This window comes from Myxine glutinosa, chromosome 11 (assembly GCF_964187855.1).
Source record: "Myxine glutinosa chromosome 11, kmMyxGlut1.1, whole genome shotgun sequence".
NCBI lineage: Eukaryota > Metazoa > Chordata > Myxini > Myxiniformes > Myxinidae > Myxine > Myxine glutinosa.
The window spans coordinates 102,648,851-102,667,485 of record NC_136271.1 but is presented as its reverse complement, the minus strand read 5'-3'; the positions used below and the strand labels follow the sequence as shown (position 1 = coordinate 102,667,485).

Sequence of the window (18,635 nt, the reverse complement as noted above, 5' to 3'; positions counted from 1 at the left end):
TATCCCCCCCCCCATTCCCCCCATCCTCTCCCTCTCTTCCCCTCCCTCTCTTACCTCCATCCTCTCCCAGTGATCAATTTAGCCTAGAGTTACAACTATGGGAATCCATTTGTTGTTCTTGTTGTTGTATAGCCCTGGACAGTTCTCTCAAACAAACCCACGGCACAGAGACAGCCGATCGATCTCGCAGGAGCGACCCAGATATCCTCCACATCGAGGATGTTGTACCCACGCCTTCACAAAGTCAGGCCACGACAGAGCTAGAGAGAGACGAGAGGGGAATGAAATGTGCTGCCCTGACGAATCCAGGCAGCGGGGAAGAATGTGGAACATTTGGCCCCAAACTTGCGTTGGGGGGTAAAACCACCACGAAGAGGCATCTCCGATATGGAAATCCAGTTGACTGTCATGCTGATAGAGAAGCTGATCTGTGAACCTCTTCTTTAACTTGCGTGTTGTTTTCTCTTTTCCATCCTCTATGGTGTGCCCTCTTACACGTGCAGCATATACGGCTCTGTGTATTTGTTCAGTGACACTTATGATCGCAGCAGAATCTTGGATGTGCTATTGATCACAGCTCCTGATTACTCACGGTGAATATAATTGATAGAAAGCGTCGATTCGTACGAGGTTGGTAACATAAAGGTGTGACCTCCATCGGAATAGCTTCATCTTCATCAATCGCTGTATAAACAGCATAACCTTTAGTGCACCCAGGAAGAGGTGACGTCATTAAAATATTTGGGCGCTCTTTCCATGTGCGTTGGAGATGTGTTCATCTGTTTGTTTTATTCTGAGACAAATGCACTCGTCATATCGCAACCTCACCCACTTGCTTCCGGGCTAGATTTCATTAATGATAAAAATGCATATACCGGTAGTCAATTAAACGTTTAAGTGCCATACTTCTTTAATTCAAGAAGTATTCACACCCCTTGACCTTTTTCACATTTTGTTGTGTTGCAGCCTCAATTTAAAATGGAACGAATTGAGGTTTTTCTCACTGATCTACACATTATACCCTATAATGGCAAAGTGGGATTTTTTTTTTTTTTTGAATTTTTTGCAAATTGCAACCAAAGGTGGATGGAGGTTATGTTATCACCCCTGTCCATTTGCGAACAAGACATATCAAAAAGTTGTCGACGGATTCGGACGAAATTTGGCAGAGATGTAGCGTATGCGACAAGGACGAAATTATTAGATTTTGGAGAAAATCCGGATTCGGATCCGGCTACTAGAATTTTTAAGTGATTCTTCACCATTGGGAGATAGGGCCAAAACGATACATAGCAGGATATCTCAAAAAGTTGTGGACGGATTTGGACGAAACTTGGTGGACAGGTTGTGTGTGTGTCACAAGGACGATTCGATTCGATTTTGGTGAACATCTGAATATGGGTTCGGATATGAGAATTATTTAATTTTTAAAGTGATTCTTCACCATTGGGAGATAGGGCCAAAAACGATACATAGCAGGATATCTCAAACTTATGGACGGATTTTGACGAAACTTGTTGGACAGGTTGTGTGTGTGACGAGGACAATTCGATTCGATTTTGGTGATCTGAATATGGATTCGGATATGAGGATTATTTAATTTTTCAAGTGATTCTTCACCATTAGGAGATGGGGCCAAAAACGATACATAGCAGGATATCTCAAAAGGTTATGGACGGATTTTGACGAAACTTGTTGGACAGGTTGTGTGTGTGACGAGGACGATTCGATTCGATTTTGGTGAAGATCCGGATCTGGATCCACCTCGTATAATTTTTTAAGTGATTCTTCACCATTGAGTGATATGGCCAACCAGGTGGAGGTATTCTCTCTACTGAGTGCCGTTCTAGTTTCTACTTTGATCGTTAATTGAGCATTATGTGGCCTGACACTTAAAAGCCAAGGATCAGTGGCTAGCCTTGGTGAAAATTGTTTTTCCATTATTATAACAACTTTAAATGATTAATTTTATACTTTGATGTTCGGCCACAGACCATTGATGCGTCATCCTGTGGATGTAATACTGTGGTGGTGGCTCATTGCTTTCGTCCAATTTGCTATATATATATATATATATATATATATATATATATATATATATATATATATATATGCATTGCTCGTCTATGTACAACATATAGCAGGATATCTCAAAAAGTTATGGACGAATTTGGACGAAACTTGTTGAACAGGCTGTGCGTGTGACAACGAAGAATCGATTCAATTTTGGTGAAGATCCGGATCCAGCTAGTATAATATTTTAAGTGATTCTTCACCATTGGGAGAAAGGGCCAAAAATGATACACAGCAGGATATCTCAAAACGTTGTTGACGGATTTGGACGAAACTTGTTGGACAGGTTGTGTGTGTGAAAAGGACGATTCGATTAGATTTTGGTGAAGATCTGAATATGGATTCGGCTACAATGATTATTTAATTATTAAGTGATTCTTCACCATTGAGAGATCAGGTGAAAAGCGATTATATAACATGATATTTTAAAAAGTTGTGGACGAGTTATGAATGAACTTGGTGGATGAGTTGGTTTGGTGACAAGAACAAGCCGATTAGATTTTGGTTCAGGTCAGAATCCAGATCCTGTCTATCAGTGGGATACAAAACGTAAACTGTTCACTAGGTGAAGGTATGCTCTCTACTGAGTGCCGTTTTAGTTGAAAATGAAATACGGAAATATCTTGAGTCAATAAATATTCAACCCCTTTTCTATGACACTCCGATCTGAGCTCAGGTGCATCCAAGTTCCTTTGGTCATCCATAAGATGTCTACAATTTGATTGGAGTCCACCTGTGGCCAATTCAATTGATTGGACATAACGTAGATAGAAACAAACTTTTTTATATGAGGTCCCACAGTTGACAGAGCACGTCACATCAGAAACTCAACCACAAAGTCCAAGGAACTGTCCGCCTCACATCTTGCTCAGTTTGACGCCGTGGAAATCAAGGCCTTCAAGAATATTGGAGTCTCCCGTGATGAAGCTCAGTCTATGGGTCTATCAATTCGCCATCACAGACAGGTCGGTAGTCTCTGGCTTCTACCGTCTCATTTCTGGTCTTTCTGTTCTTTGCCCTCTCCCTCTCACTCCCCCCCACCCTACCGCCCATGTTTCTGCAGGGCTCACACGGTTCACCATTAACCAACCTTCTGGTGAAACTACCTAAATCCAGGATCACTGCTCACCTCCATTCATTTGTTTCTTTTTTTCCCACCTGTGGAATCAACTTCCACATTTTCTTCAATCTCATTCTTCTCTCCAGGTCTTCAAGACAACTGTTCACCACCATCTCAGATCGTCCCCAATCCAAAACCTTGATCTTTTCTACCCTCGTTAACCCCCACTCCCCTCTCCTTCATCCCACCCCAATCCTTCCTCCTTCCAATTTTCCAGTTCTCCCTCCTGAGAGTTTTCTTCTGTATCCATCTTGTCCACCCCGTGCATCCTCTGTTGGCCCCATTCCTCCGCACACCCATTTATTTGACCAAGTCTCCCTCTACCTTGGCCTCCATCTTGTCCACCCAGTGCATCCTCTGTTGCCCCCATTCCTCCGCACACCCATTATTTGACCAAGTCTCCCTCTACCTTGGCCTCCATCTTGTCCACCCCGTCCATCCTCTGTTGCCCCCATTCCTCCGCACACCCATTATTTGACCAAGTCTCCCTCTACCTTGGCCTCCATCTTGTCCACCCCGTGCATCCTCTGTTGCCCCCATTCCTCCACACACCCATTATTTGACCAAGTCTCTCTCTACCTTGGCCTCCATCTTGTCCATCCCGTGCATCCTCTGTTGGCCCCATTCCTCCGCACACCCATATTTGACCAAGTCTCCCTCTACCTTGGCCTCCATCTTGTCCACCCCGTGCATCCTCTGTTGCCCCCATTCCTCCGCACACCCATTATTTGACCAAGTCTCCCTCTACCTTGGCCTCCATCTTGTCCACCCCATGCATCCTCTGTTGCCCCCATTCCTCCACACACCCATTATTTGACCAAGTCTCCCTCTACCTTGGCCTCCATCTTGTCCACCCCGTGCATCCTCTGTTGCCCCCATTCCTCCGCACACCCATTATTTGACCAAGTCTCCCTCTACCTTGACCTCCATCTTGTCCACCCCGTGCATCCTCTGTTGGCCCCATTCCTCCGCACACCCATTATTTGACCAAGTCTCCCTCTACCTTGGCCTCCATCTTGTCCACCCCGTGCATCCTCTGTTGCCCCCATTCCTCCGCACACCCATTATTTGACCAAGTCTCCCTCTACCTTGGCCTCCATCTTGTCCACCCCGTGCATCCTCTGTTGTCCCCATTCCTCCGCACACCCATTATTTGACCAAGTCTCCCTCTACCTTGGCCTTCAACTCTGCTATTGGTATTTTCCTGCTCTCCTTGTAATGTAAAACACATCGGGGTGTGAGCTGCGTTGCCCTCTACACACTTGCACGATAAAATCAATAACTTCAACAATACCTTTACCTCGAGTCTGTGACAAGTCTGTCATAGGCCTTGATGAATGCATTAATACATTGCATGTGACGGTAAAATCCGTTTTTGTTTGCATCCAGGTATGCAGGTGCTGGAGTGGAACAGACAACCGCTGTCGGGCAAAACCTTTGAAGAAGTTCAGCAAATTGTTGCTCGACCTGAAAAAGAGGTTGAAATTTGCGTTCGCCTGTGAGTTCCTATGAGTTGAGGTGATTGGGAGTTAATCAGATTTTGCATCTATTTGTAGGTTTTGGAGATCTCTTAAATAATGTAGCTTATTAAATTACACTGGCATGTTTTTTTGTTTGTACAGAAACAAATTTCACTTTTAACTCAACTGGACTATGTCCAGCTGAGTTTTTCTCGACAACCAGTGTCCGTCGTCCGTCGTCCATCTGTCTGTCTGTCTGTCTGTCTGTCGTCTGTAAACAATTCGACGTCTACGCTCTAAAGGTCACAAATATTGATCAAATGTGATGAAACTTGTTATGCAGCATCTTTAATAGTCCGGCAGATATGTGAAGAATTGTGGTAGAATTGTGCCTTTGATGATACAAGCATGAAACTTGGCACACAGTTAGGGCATACCCTTACAGTGAAATTTGGATGTAGGGGCATTCCAGATTTCTCCTTGGCCCAAAATGGCGGCCATTTTACAAAATGGCGGCTAAGAAGGACATATTTACCTATTATTTCAGACTTGTCATTTGTGCTGCTATTGAAACACAATGTAATGAGCATATTATAAATTGTCATGTACATGCTATGCAATACCTTCATACTGGGTTCAAAATTGGAATCTACGGTGGCCTATAAGGGGCAGAACAAATGGTTTACCATTGCAATAGACAGGACTGGTCTAGCGGTTTAATTATTTAACTTTGCATGACTATCTGATTTCTCCTGGGTGTAATTTTGGTTGAATACCTTTATATGAACAACTTTGATGTAGCTTTATGAACTTTCCTATCATAGACTAGGTGACTATAAGGAACAATGCAAGGCTAGTGAAAAGTTACGAAAGCGAATTACTATATTTATGATAATAATGTATGTATTTCTTTTTCAGATGATAACTCGACTGCACTGCACCTTCACTCATTGACTGTAGTAGCTACCTAGATTTGGTTCCCAATTTGTATATTGATTGGATGGTGGTGGTGGATAATGCTTAATTGACAATGGCCAACAAAAATTTCAAGCTATTAGACCCCCAAAGCCCTAGTACATCTGGAACAAACATGCCTTATCTGACAGATTGGGAGAAGTGTGTGTTATGTCAGGAGGTCACCGATGAGGCCCTTGCCTGTCCAGCTGATTCCAAGCGAACCACAGGGTCCGGATACCAAACTCTTGCAGATTATCTCCTCACCTTCAGCCAGATGGGCTGCCTGCCAAAATCTCTAGAACTGTCCCGCCTGGACGATGGTGAAGGTATCCAGTCAACCTTCCAGAGCCACAAGGCTAACTGGCATGATTCATGCAGACTGAAATACAACAAAACTGAACTGCATCGGGCACAAAAAAGAGAAACGTCTAGTGAAGAAACCGCAAGTGTCTCAAGAAAGTACACCCGTCACAGAGTACATGTAGACCACACACAGCCACAGCCTGAAAAGTGTTTCTTTTGTGACAAACCAGCGGGTACTAATTCTCTGTGAAAAGCTTCCACCTTCGACCTCGATAAACATGTCAGGACAGCTGCCCTGAAACTAGGAGATCAGGCACTTCTTGCTAAACTGAGTGCAGGTGACCTTATAGCACAAGATGCACAGTACCACGTGAAGTGTCTGGTGTCACTTTATAACAAAGCAAGGGCCACAAGCACAACACTGAATGAACAAGATGATATCAATCACGGTATAGCACTTGGAGAGCTAGTGTCCTACATCGATGATGCCCGCACAGATGCTCTTGTGACACCAGTGTTCAAGCTGGTAGACCTAGCAAGACTATACACCACCAGGCTGGAACAGCTTGGAACAGTCTTGACCAGGCGTGTCCACTCCACCAAACTCAAAGATCGAATCATGACATATTTTCCAGACCTAGAGGAGCACATGTCCGGTCGAGATATTCTGCTTGCTTTCAACCAGGATGTTGGCTCAGCCCTTCAGAAGGCATGTGATCACGACACTGACAGTGATGGAGTTTGTCTTGCTAGAGCCGCAAATATAGTTCGTAGAGACATGTTGAAAATGAACTCAACATTTAGTGGTTCATTTGAAGCCCACTGCCAAGAACATTCGGTACCTAATTCGCTTGTATCACTAGTTTCTATGATCTTGAATGGTCCTAACATCCAAGAGCAGTCAAGCCACTCGTCGGTATCAACACCTACTCTCACAATCTCACAACTCCTTATGTTCAACAGTTACTCACGCCGCAGAGAGAGTAGCAGTACTACCACGTCCACGAGGCACAGTCACAATCGGGAGACTCCCCTGCCTGTGTACCTGGGCACCCTTATCCACACAAAGACTCGAAAAAGAGACCTGGTTGATACTATGTTCAACCTGGGTCTCTCGATCTCCTATGACAGGGTGCTTAGCATCTCCACGGACTTGGGGAACAGAATCTGCCGTTTCTTCCAAAATGAGGGTACAGTTTGCCCCCCTGAGCTAAAAAGTGACCTCTTCACAACTGGGGCAGTGGATAACATTGATCATAACCCCAGTTCAACAAGTGCCCACGACTCCTTCCATGGCACTGGCATTTCACTTTTCCAGCACCCAAATAGCGATAGCCGTGGAGTTCAACGGGTAAACCCAGATGACACATCAACAACAGATGCACACCTGCCACAGTCATACACCATCGTACCTCCTGTTGTTCTGGGTAAATGTGACCCACCTGTACCCAAGCTAGCGGGTCCCAACAAAAGCAACTGCCAACTCATCCCTGAAGCAATGCAGATTGAGTACAGGTAACTGATTATTGTGTTTGAACTGTGGACAGTTATATGTGTACCTAAATAACCAAGACTTGTTAACTTGTGTGGACTTGTTTGTTCTTAATTGTGTTCATTATCTTGCATTTTGACAGGTGGCTGGAGCAGATGGAGAAGACAGTGCTATCTGACACACCACTTAAGGGAGACGAGACAGTATCATGGGCTGGATACCATGCCAGCAAGCAGTCTATTCCAGAAGAACCAGAGTGTAGTGTGGCCTTAACTTCATTGCTGCCTCTCTTCTATGACCAGGCAAAATCTGTGGCAATGATTCGTCACTCCATGGATGTCATCAAGAAAGCAATCGATATTCTGAATCCAGGTCAGATCCCTGTAATCACACTTGATCAGCCACTGTACACACTTGCCAAACAGATCCAATGGAGATGGCCAGAAACACACGGAGAAGATCACTTCGTCATGGTCTTTGGTGGACTCCATATTGAGATGGCAGCATGGAAAACCCTCGGTGACCTTCTGGATAGCAGTGGGTGGACAGGCGTTCTGATGCTTGCAGGGGTTGCTACAAGTGGTACTGCTGATTCCTTCCTGAAAGTGACCCATGTGACACGCACACGACGAGCACACCAAGTCACAGCCAGTACTCTCTATCTTCTCCTGAAGGAAGCCTACAGCCAGTACACCAGTGGACTAGATGAGGGACAGGATACGATACCACTAGATGACTGGTGCGGTGAACAAGCCAATGCAAGTCCACAGTTTCAGTTCTGGTTCCTAATTATGCAGCTAGAACTGGCAGTCCTGATCTATGTGAGATCCGTCCGTGAAGGAAACTTCCAACTGTACACTGATGCTCTGACCAAGCTTGTACCATGGTTCTTCGCCTTGGGACATACAAACTATGCCAGGTGGATCCCAGTTCACTTGCGCGACATGGTGACACTTGCAACAAAGCATCCAACTGTATACGCACAGTTTCTGGCAGGAAACTTCACCATGAAGAAGACTACACGTGCATTCTCTGCCATAGCCTTAAACCAGGCACACGAGCAAAATAATGCATTGGTGAAAGGTGATGGAGGGGCTGTAGGTCTTACGGAGAATGCTGCAGCTTTGCGCCGATGGATGGTGTCTGGTCCAGAGATGGCCAAACTGATCTATAAGTTCGAGGCCACAACAGAAAAAAGAATTAGGAAAACTGAACTAAAACACCATGAACAGACAAAGCACACGCAGGTAGCCTTTGCTCGAGATGTGAGAGCACTCACCCGTGTCATAGGAGAGATGGGGAACCCATTCTGTGACGACAGCAAAGATCTCTTGGTGCTAGACAGCAGAGACCTGGCAGACCCAGCAGTCATCAACACCCTTTACCAGATCGAGAAGCTGGGAAAAGAACAGTATGACACATATGTGAACGAGAGGCTTGTACATCAGACAAAGCCTATCACTGACCCAATAAAAAGAAACAATCTCCCTCTCTTCAGCCGACCCCCAGTCAGAGAGAAGTCAAGAACAGAGTTGAAGGTGGTATCTCTGAAGAATGACTGCGTTCTGTTCTCCAGGCTGTTTATTGCATCCCAGACACGGAATGGAGATCTTGATGAATTCTTTGCACATGAAAACCAAGCTTGTCCCCCTGCATTGTCACAAATGGGCAAAATCCGGCTTGGAACCAAGTCTGATCTGGTTGGGTGCTTAGAAGATCTGATCACCTCACGGGAAAATGATGATGTAAGCCCCCCTGTTGAAGTCATGATCCTGGATGGAGCAGCCATCGTGAACATTCTGGCACCTCGTAATGCGAAGACCTTCTCTGAGTATGCATCACTAGTATTCTTGCCATACATCACATCTCAGATACAAAATAAGAGCAGGGTTGATATTATCTGGGATGAATATTTCCCAGACAGTTTGAAAGCCGACACCAGGAAGACGAGGGGTAAAGGCACCAGGAGACGAGTCGAGCCATCTAGTTCCATCCCTCGAAACTGGCAGGCCTTCCTTCGCATAGACGAGAACAAGGTGGAGTTGTTTGACTTTCTAGCAACGAGGATAGCAAACATTGAGACTGACAAGCAAATCGTCACCACAAACCACAAAGAAGTTTTTTGTACACAGCCACGAGATGTTACTGGTCTTTCCCCGTGTAGTCACGAGGAGGCAGATACAAGGATACTACTCCATGTCCAAGATGCAGTCAGACAGGGCTATACCAAGGTGTCAATCCGCACAGTGGACACAGATGTTTTGATCCTTGCAGTGGCAGCAACTGGATATCTTGACATCGATGAACTCTGGGTTGCTTTTGGCACAGGGAAGAATTTCAGGCACTTGGCAGCTCACGAGATGGCTGTGGCACTGGGACCAAACAAGTGCCGAGGGTTGCCATTCTTCCACGCCTTCACTGGGTGTGACACCGTGTCCTGCTTCGGCGGAAGGGGGAAGAAAACAGCATGGGAAACATGGAAAGCCTATGATGAGGTCACCTCAGCTTTCTGCGCACTGGCTGCCACACCAACCATTTCAACTGCAAATGACAACATGGATCCACTGGAGCGTTTTGTTGTTCTGCTCTACGATCGAACAAGCAGCCAGGAACATGTTAACGATGCCCGCAAGCATCTCTTCACCCAGACTGGTAGATCAATAGAGGCTATCCCACCAACGCAAGAAGCCCTCAGACAACACATCAAGAGAGCTGCCTACCAAGCCGGCTTTTGTTGGGGCCAGATGATGATTTGCGCACCTGAGCTCCCATCGCCAAGTGAATGGGGTTGGAAACAGAGTAATAACGGCTGGGGGATATATTGGACAACCCTCACAGAGGCAACTGAGGCATGCCGACAATTGATTAGATGTGGATGCAAGAAGGGTTGCAGGAAACAGTGCAAGTGTGTTAAGGCCGCACTCCAGTGCTCAGCTCTGTGTCACTGTGCAGGGGAGTGCACATGATAGTATACAGGAGGAATAACACACCTGTTACATATACACAAACATGTGGAAGACTGTTTTGTAGACTTTTATAGTGAAAGTCACTTCCACAGCGTTAATGTGGCATTTTCACTTCATTTCCATTGTGTTTCTGGAGTTTGCTCAAAATAGCTCAAAAAATAATTATTTTTGTAAAGAATAAGGACCAAATAAATGTTATGTGAGTTTGTTGACATTTAATTATGATCTTACAACCTGTTTACGTGAAAAAAACATCATAGGTGTGCTTGAGCAATAAGTAAATCTAGTTTTATAGACATCGGTACTGTGTATCTTATTATCCGTAAACGGCCATTTTTAAAATGGCCGCCATTTTGTCCCTAGGAAAAGATTTGAATGCCCCTATATCCAAAAATCTTCCTAGTAGTATGCTCTATCAGTGTTCAAAATTTCATGCTTGTATCACCAAAAGCACAATTTTTTCACATATCTGCTGGGCTATAAGACATAAACTAGTTTGGGATTGCATTTGGGCGTTGCACGCCCAAAAATGGGCGCAGCAGGGCGGCCATATTGAAAAATCCATTTTTGTCAATCTGGTACTTCCTAATGCAGCAAGAAGGTTGAAACTTGGTGTGTAGACAGTATGTAACAAACCTCAACACATATATTACGGGTTTTGACGATGTCCGAAAAATGACCTCGTCGTGACCTATGACATGACTTGACCCATAAACATCAGTTTGGACGACGCCCAAGCTCTAAAAGTCACAAATACTGATCAAATTTGATGAAACTTGTGTGTGTGTGTGTGTGTGGTGTATACATGTATATTGTTTGACGAAGTCTTTCTAAATAAATTCAAGTCTGAAATCTGAGAAAAGTAATTGTAGTTTTACTTTTCATGCCTCACTTAAAACTCAATTTTTTCTAGTTCCTGTTTAAACATGAGATACCTTCAACGTTACTGTACCTCTTTAGCACATATAAACGATATAGTTTGTGGTTCTATTATGCATATTCTGACCATATTGATATAGACCAGTGGAGTTCAGGTTCCCTGGAACCTCTAGTTTGTGTGAGCAAACCTTCAGCCGACAGTACAATCCCATTCAATTCTGTTGAAAAGAAGCGAGTGCTCTGTATAGTAAAAGAGGTTATGAATATTACCTTATTTTTGCATTAACATTGTTGCTGTCGAGCGTTTTTGAAAATACACAACTCCTGGTAAAGTTGTATGAATAACTGCCGATTGCATCATGGTCTTTGGCAATATTTTTTGGGGATGAGGAGGCTGGCCAACCCTCATTGAGTCAAAGTCTCTTTAATGGGGCTTTTGATTATCTCTTTGGCTTCTCCGTGTCTATTCCCAGGGATTTCAACATGCTGTCTGACTCTGGGAATCCCAACTCTCTCAATCTTCAGGAGTATCCTGTCACCAGTAAGTCTCATCGATATGCATATACATATACGCATACTCTTAGGCCAAAACAACAACAACATGCATTTTAAGGCCATTTTCCCTGCCAGAGCGGGGGTTAGCCTTGCGGTCCCCATGACAATCTTCTCCATCTTGCCCTATTTTCTGCATCTCCCCTTGTTAACCCCCTTGCCCGCATTTCTTCTTCCACCATTTCTTCTTCTTCTTCTTCCACCATTTCTTCTTCTTCTTCTTCTTCTTCCACTCCTCTTAGGCCAGAAATAATAATATCTCCAGTCTGCCACCCATGGGCATTCCGAAATCGGGTAATATTTCAAGTCGGCCATTTTTGCATTCTCCCTTTCATTCCCGAAGTAAAATCTTGTTTCTTTGTGCTAAAACAATTTCTAAAGTGCATAATAATTATTGTGATGAAAACGATGCGTGCTATAATATATATATATATGAGCGAGTCTGTTTGCAACTTGCGAAATCAAATATTGCGAAAAAGCACATACAATGGTTTAAGTCTTTGTTATGACTCTGCCGGGGTTTAAACTACCGGCCTTCCTGTACTCAGAGCAGATGCTCTAACCATTTTGACTAAATATGATTTTGTCTGCAACCGTTGGTCCGATTGACAGGAAATTTTCACCATAGGTGCACCTCCACCTGTAGAATTTTTACTGATAAATAATGGCGTGAATGTCACATGGTACGGGCGCCATCTTGGAAAAACTGAAAAACTTTGCAGCTCTTTACCTCCGAAAGCGCTGAATAGCAAAATTTGAGACATGTCTCATTGTAAAGAACTCTGCATGGGGAATAACATATGTTAATGATGATGTCATGGGTGCCTCCATTATGACATCCTAATTCGACAAGTACAAAGCTTCATCCGATCAAGATGAAATTTCTTGAGCACAATCTAGGGATAAATTGTTGGAGAAAAAAAAAATGATGACGTAATCGGTCACGTGGTTCGGCCGCCATATTTGTTTAAACACAAAAGCCTTAAAAACCACTAAAAACATTTCCCGGTGAGGGTCTGCAATCTCTGATTGCTCATTCTTGTTTTTACTTGCAGAAGGTCAACATCACAATAAAAAAAACTTTCAACCCCTAATCAAATTGATGTAAAAACGTGAAACAATGGAGCTTTGGGCAATCAAGTGTCATGCGTCACATGAAGGTCATCTGAATGCTCTGTCGGGAATCAAACCTTTTCCGCTTGCAAAATGGGAATAAATTCCTCTTTATCTGCGCCATTTGATTCATCTGATCATATACTTATGAAAGTCAACATCTCTCTGGTTATTCTCAGAGAGCTGCCTCAACGTCGGCGAATCTAGCATTTCACTCAATCAGATTGGCAGAGACTACAAGCAGCCATCTTTCTTCAGGACTGGTCTCCCATATCTACTGCCCCTAATGTTAACTCACCTGGGAATACTTCCACAGAAACCTGCTCTCTCTCGCTCTTGCACAGGTTAATCCCATCTCACCTGCATTTATCCTTCCCCTCTTCCCATCTGTAGTACACTGAATCCTGTGGTGAAGTAGTTGCTCTGAAACAATTTGCCTTCTCTTCCTCGAAGGTAAATCCAACTGAAGGTAATGTCAGTGCTTTCCAAAACTTCCACAAGAAGTGTGTGTCTACTCTCAGGAGAGCCAGAAACCAACATATGTCCAACCTCAACAATGAACTTTCAAACTTGTATCCTTCCTCTAAAACCTGGTGGCACCTTGTTAAGTCTGTCTCCAGAATATGCTCGACTTCCATCCCTTCCCTCTTTTCAAATGGCATCACAGCTGACTTCGCTTGTAAAAAGGCGGAATGTCTCCATTCTATTTCCTTCCAAATCCTGTGTCCCCACCTCTTTACACTTGGTATACATCCTTCCTTGTCATATATAAATGCTCCTGGACTATGTGCCTTTCGCTTCTGAGAAGGTGGAGAAGGTTCCTTCAACCCTCTGACTCTGCAACTGGGCTGGACGGCATCAGCTCACGTGTCCTAAAACCCGCCCTGCTGCTCTTGCACCTCCTCTCTCTACCCTTTTCACCCGATAATCTACCTTAGGTCATCTTTCATCTGCTTGGAAATCAGTCAACATCACTGCACAACATAAAACGTGCAAAAACTGATCTCTCAACAACAGACCTATCAGCTTTCTTCCAATCATCAGAAAGGTCATGGGATCCATCATCACAGTTGACATGAAATTCTTCCTTTTCTCCAACAACTTCATCTCAGATCACCAATTTGGTTTCAGACAAGGTCACTTCACCTTGGACATGCTGCTCCTACTTTCCCAACAATGGATGGAGGTCCTCAGTGTCAGACATGAGATCAGGGCCGTCTGTCTGGACATTTCATTAGCTTTTGAAACAGTCTGGCAGCCTGCCTTGCTCCCCAAATTGTCTGACTGTGGCATACATGGCCAACTGCACTCTTGGATTACTGACTTCCTATACTCTTGTCGTCAATGTTGTGGCCCTCAGCAGAATCCTTTCATCTCCTCTCCCTATCAAGACTGTAGTACCCAAAGCAGTGCTCTGGGCCCAGTCCTTTTTCTAATCTTCATCAATGACCTCTCTGACTCTCTGGAAAATCCTCTTTATCTCTTTGTGGATGACTCCATCTTCTGCCTTGACATCCTTCATCCTTCAGACAGGCATGCTGCAACCTCTTCACTCTCTGCAGACCTGGATAAAATTACAAGGTGGTCAAACGCATGGAACATGTCTTTCAATCCCGATAAGTTTCACACTCTCACTATGTCTCTCCGAAAAGACCGTCTGGAAAACCCTCCCATCTACTTTCTCACCAATCCTGTCGAAGAAGTTCTGTCACTCAAGGTTTTGGGTCTCACTATCCGCAATGATCTTTCCTGGGAAAACCACATTTCCAAGCTGGCTTCCAAAGCCAGTCGCCGACTGGACATCCTCCATCATGCGAAGTCCTTCCTTGGCACCTCTGAGCTCCTCACCACATACAAAGCTTTCATCCGCAGCTTGATGGAGTACTGCTCTCCCCTCTTAGCTGGCGCTCCTGTCTCCACACCTAGCTCGGCTTCACACTGTAGACACCAAGGCCTTTAGAATCATTGGTATCTCCCGTGATGAAGTTGTGTCTGAGGGCCGTTCACTCTCTCACCACAGGTAGATTGGCAGTCCTTCAATCTTCTACCGACTCCTCTCTGGCCTTGCACACCCTGCTATGTCTGTACTCTGTCCGCCAAATATTCCTGCAGGATACACAAGATCTGCCTGCAACCCTCTTCTGGTGAAACTGCCAAAATCAAGACTCTCTGCTCACCTTCACTCCTTCATGCCTCTTTTTTCCCGCCTCTGGAATAAACTCCCACACTCTCTTCAATCCCACTCCTCCCTCCAGGTCTTCAAAACACCTGTTAACCACCATCTCATATCTTCCCCCATCACCTTGATAATTTCTACCCCCTTAATGCACCCCAAACCCACGTCCTTCAAATTCCCTGTTTTCTTTCCTGAAAGTCCCTGTAGTGTCCATCTCATTTATCCCATGTACCCTGCTCCAGCCCTTTCTCTTCCACAGATCTCCCGATATCTCTGTTCTCCACTGCTGTTGTGTTAACCCCTCTCTCCCCCTCTTGTCTCCCGCTCCCTTTATTATATGTGCTATGTGTTCGCTCTTACAAGAGCGTCGACTTAGTACACAAAAAACAAACAAACAAAAAAACACATATAGACAGATTTACAATGGGGGCTGTTCGGAGAATATACGAGAAGAGGAAGATGGGGCTTAAACATTAAAATGATGGGGTGAGGTTATGAGGTGCCATTCTTGGCACGTCCTGCCAATTAAGAGATTACAATACACTTGGAACTACGTGTACTAAGAAATAACCATTCTAATCTATTCCCAATTATCCCCCAAGGTGATATATCCGTAACAATATTCATATTGGTGGACGAGACAGTGTTGTAATGGGTGTTGTAACTTTTGCCACTGTGGTTCAAGGTTTATTTCCATACGGGTAAGTAAAAATAAATAATAATTCACTTTTGTGTGACGGAGTGTTGGGGCATTTCCGAAAGGCTATTTAGCTTGTGGTGAAATGCCTTCAACAACAAACTATCAATTTATCAGACAATAACTATAAGTAAATGATGAGCGAAAACAAACAAGAATGGACAAAATAATTAAATACAAGAATTGTTTTAATATTGTTAGGGGGAATATTTTGTAGTATACACCTGTGTATTGAAATGTGAATAAGTTTCATAGAAGGATATGAATCTGTTCATGGACGGCTGGGCTTTCACTGCTCTACCGATAGTTGACCATAAAGTGTCATTGTATTCATGCAGTACGATGTGCGAGCATTGGGTAAGTTTTTTATTTATTTATTTTTTTATTATTTTTTATTTTTCGTATACAGAATCAATGCTTATGTAAGAGTTAACACATTGAACATGAAAAACATGCACAGACACAATACATGCAATGAAGGGAGCGGGAGACAAGAGGGGGAGAGAGAGGGAAGCACACAAGCACAACAACAGAAGAGAACAGGGACGCCGGTAGATCTGTGGAAGGGGGAGGGCTGAGGCAGGAGGGAGGAATACACGGTACAAAGCAAATGAACACTTCTAGGAACTCCAGGAAAGAAGTCGGTATTTCAAAAACGTAGATCTGGGGTGAAATTAGCGGGGGTAGAAAAGATGAAGGTTTTGGATAGGGGAAGATAAGAGATGGTGGTGAACAGCTGTTTTAAAGACCTGGAGGGAGGAGAGGGATTGAAGAGAGTGAGGGAGTTTATTCCAGAGGCGGGAAAAAAGAGGAATGAAGGAGTGAAGGTGAGCAGAGAGTCTTGATTTTGGCGTCTTGAGAGTCTTGAGGGTTGCTGGCAGATCTTGTGCGACCTGCAGGAATATATGGGGGACAGAGCACAGATAGAGCAGGGGGAGCAAGGCCGGAGAGGAGTCGGTAGAAGACAGAAAGACCACCCACTAAGTTGATTTTATGTTGAAATTTGTAACTATTAACACAAAAGTACAGAACAATTTCCCCTCAACTTAAGCAACTGCTGTTTGTGTGACTTGAAAAATACAAGGTGAGACATTCACTCAATAATGCAAATTTACACATAAGGTAAGTCGCGTGATACGGAAGAATACCTTTTTGGATCTTACTATTTTTTAACGATTAAACCTTTCGCAGAAAGGGTGAACACGTCAACATTTCAAACTTTATATTTAGTGTTTGCAAACATTTCAAATGGCAACCCAGCTGTCCTTTTCTGCTTTGGAAGAAATATGTTAATCTATTTATTTACACATCACGTCATAAAATGGTAACTGCCGTTCATAGCCTTTTAAAGCTCCATTTCATACTTTGGTTATGTCATTATTGTCACCGAATGAGATTATTTCATTTCTGTGGCCTTAGAGATTCAGATGTCTCTGCAGCTTACATCATGCACGGAATGCATCAAAGTAACAATGAATGTAAATGAAAAAGTGCTCACTATGTCCATGCCCCAGTGCACAAACAGAAATCTCCCGGCGTCGACCCCAAGCAACTTGCCTACGAGCTGCGCAAGGTGGCACAAGGCAGTGGAGCTGCTAATACCGAAGGGGAGGCGGCTGGGCAAGGTTGTGCAGATAGTCCAACAAGGCCTAGCTCTCCTGCGACATCCACTTCAGTGAGCAGCCGGAAGCGCCACAGCAAGGTGGGTCCATGTCAACAATGGGCCGGGCCACTTCAAATTACTCGACTTCATTGGTGAAACATTGCGGAAATGCAGATGCGAGTGCATGGCTTCATGGAAACTTAGTTTGTACGTAACTCATGGGTTCTTTCTCTGATCCCTTAAATCCAGAAGCATCACTGGACTCTGTTGGCTTCTTTCTTTCTGGACTTTCAGATAACACCATTCTGACCTTCAGATAATACCAGGCACAGGGAGCGATTTACACTGCTCCTCATGGTATTGCAGAAAACATAGATCAGTGGCTAGAATTGTACAACTTCAGCTCTTCTTCAGGTTCATCCCTCGATTGGCAGGAACTGCCTTAGGTTCGGAGTGTTGGCATGTGGACGTGGTACAGGCATGAAAGGCCAAATGGCCCTTAGCTGTATTTTAAATGTCATGTGATTGTGATTACGATATCTTGGTGCAAACCGAGTGGACAATTATTTAAACTACTAGGTTTAAGAATTATTGCTATTGTTAATTGATGATCATCTAAAATGGCAGCCTCCATCCAAAACCATGATATTTTCTTCACCTCTTAAACCACTCCGCACCCCTGCCAAAATTTTGCTTCTGTATCCATCTTGTACACGCCTTACATTCTCTTCTACCCCTCATCATTACCCACACCCCTTGTTTGTCTGTCTCCATATATTGTCTCCCTCCACTCTGCTGTTGGCATTTCCCCCTTCTCCTCCTGCGGTTCTTTTTGTTTTGTTGTGTCCTGATCCATTTAGTGTTCTAGCTCTTCCACGGGACTTGAATCTGTATACAAAAAAAAAAAAAAAAAAAAGGGCTGTTGAAGGCCGTGACCACGCAGTCGCACGACTTTTGGAGTCGGACCTCTGCAAAGAAAACATCATTCTCTGTTTCATCGCCCGAATGGAAGGAGCTTTTGGACTGCCTCCACCATCATCGCTACTCAATGCCCCTCATTGGTACTTCCTGCGCACCTAAGCCTTCTCAAACCGCCATTGTGATGGACCCAGAGACCAACTCATACCTGTCACAAGACCTCGTCTGTTTTGTTCCCCTTCTTTGAGAGAGTCTCGTAATTAGAGCCACTAGTTGGGTTTAGGCCTTATTTCTCTTGTGTATAAGATCATGTGTCACATCATCTG

General features: G+C 44.2%; 1 protein-coding gene across 1 annotated transcript in view; it reads left to right on the top strand.

Annotated features, from left to right (window-relative positions):
• PCLO (piccolo presynaptic cytomatrix protein) overlaps positions 1-18,635 on the top strand; it is a 214,747-nt gene that overhangs the window by 87,258 nt on the left and 108,854 nt on the right. The window contains exons 13-15 of the mRNA XM_078786299.1: positions 4,583-4,690; positions 11,705-11,791; positions 17,303-17,494. Of these exons, the coding sequence (XP_078642425.1) occupies positions 4,583-4,690; positions 11,705-11,791; positions 17,303-17,494 (387 nt within the window). The remainder of the gene's footprint in view (positions 1-4,582; positions 4,691-11,704; positions 11,792-17,302; positions 17,495-18,635) is intronic.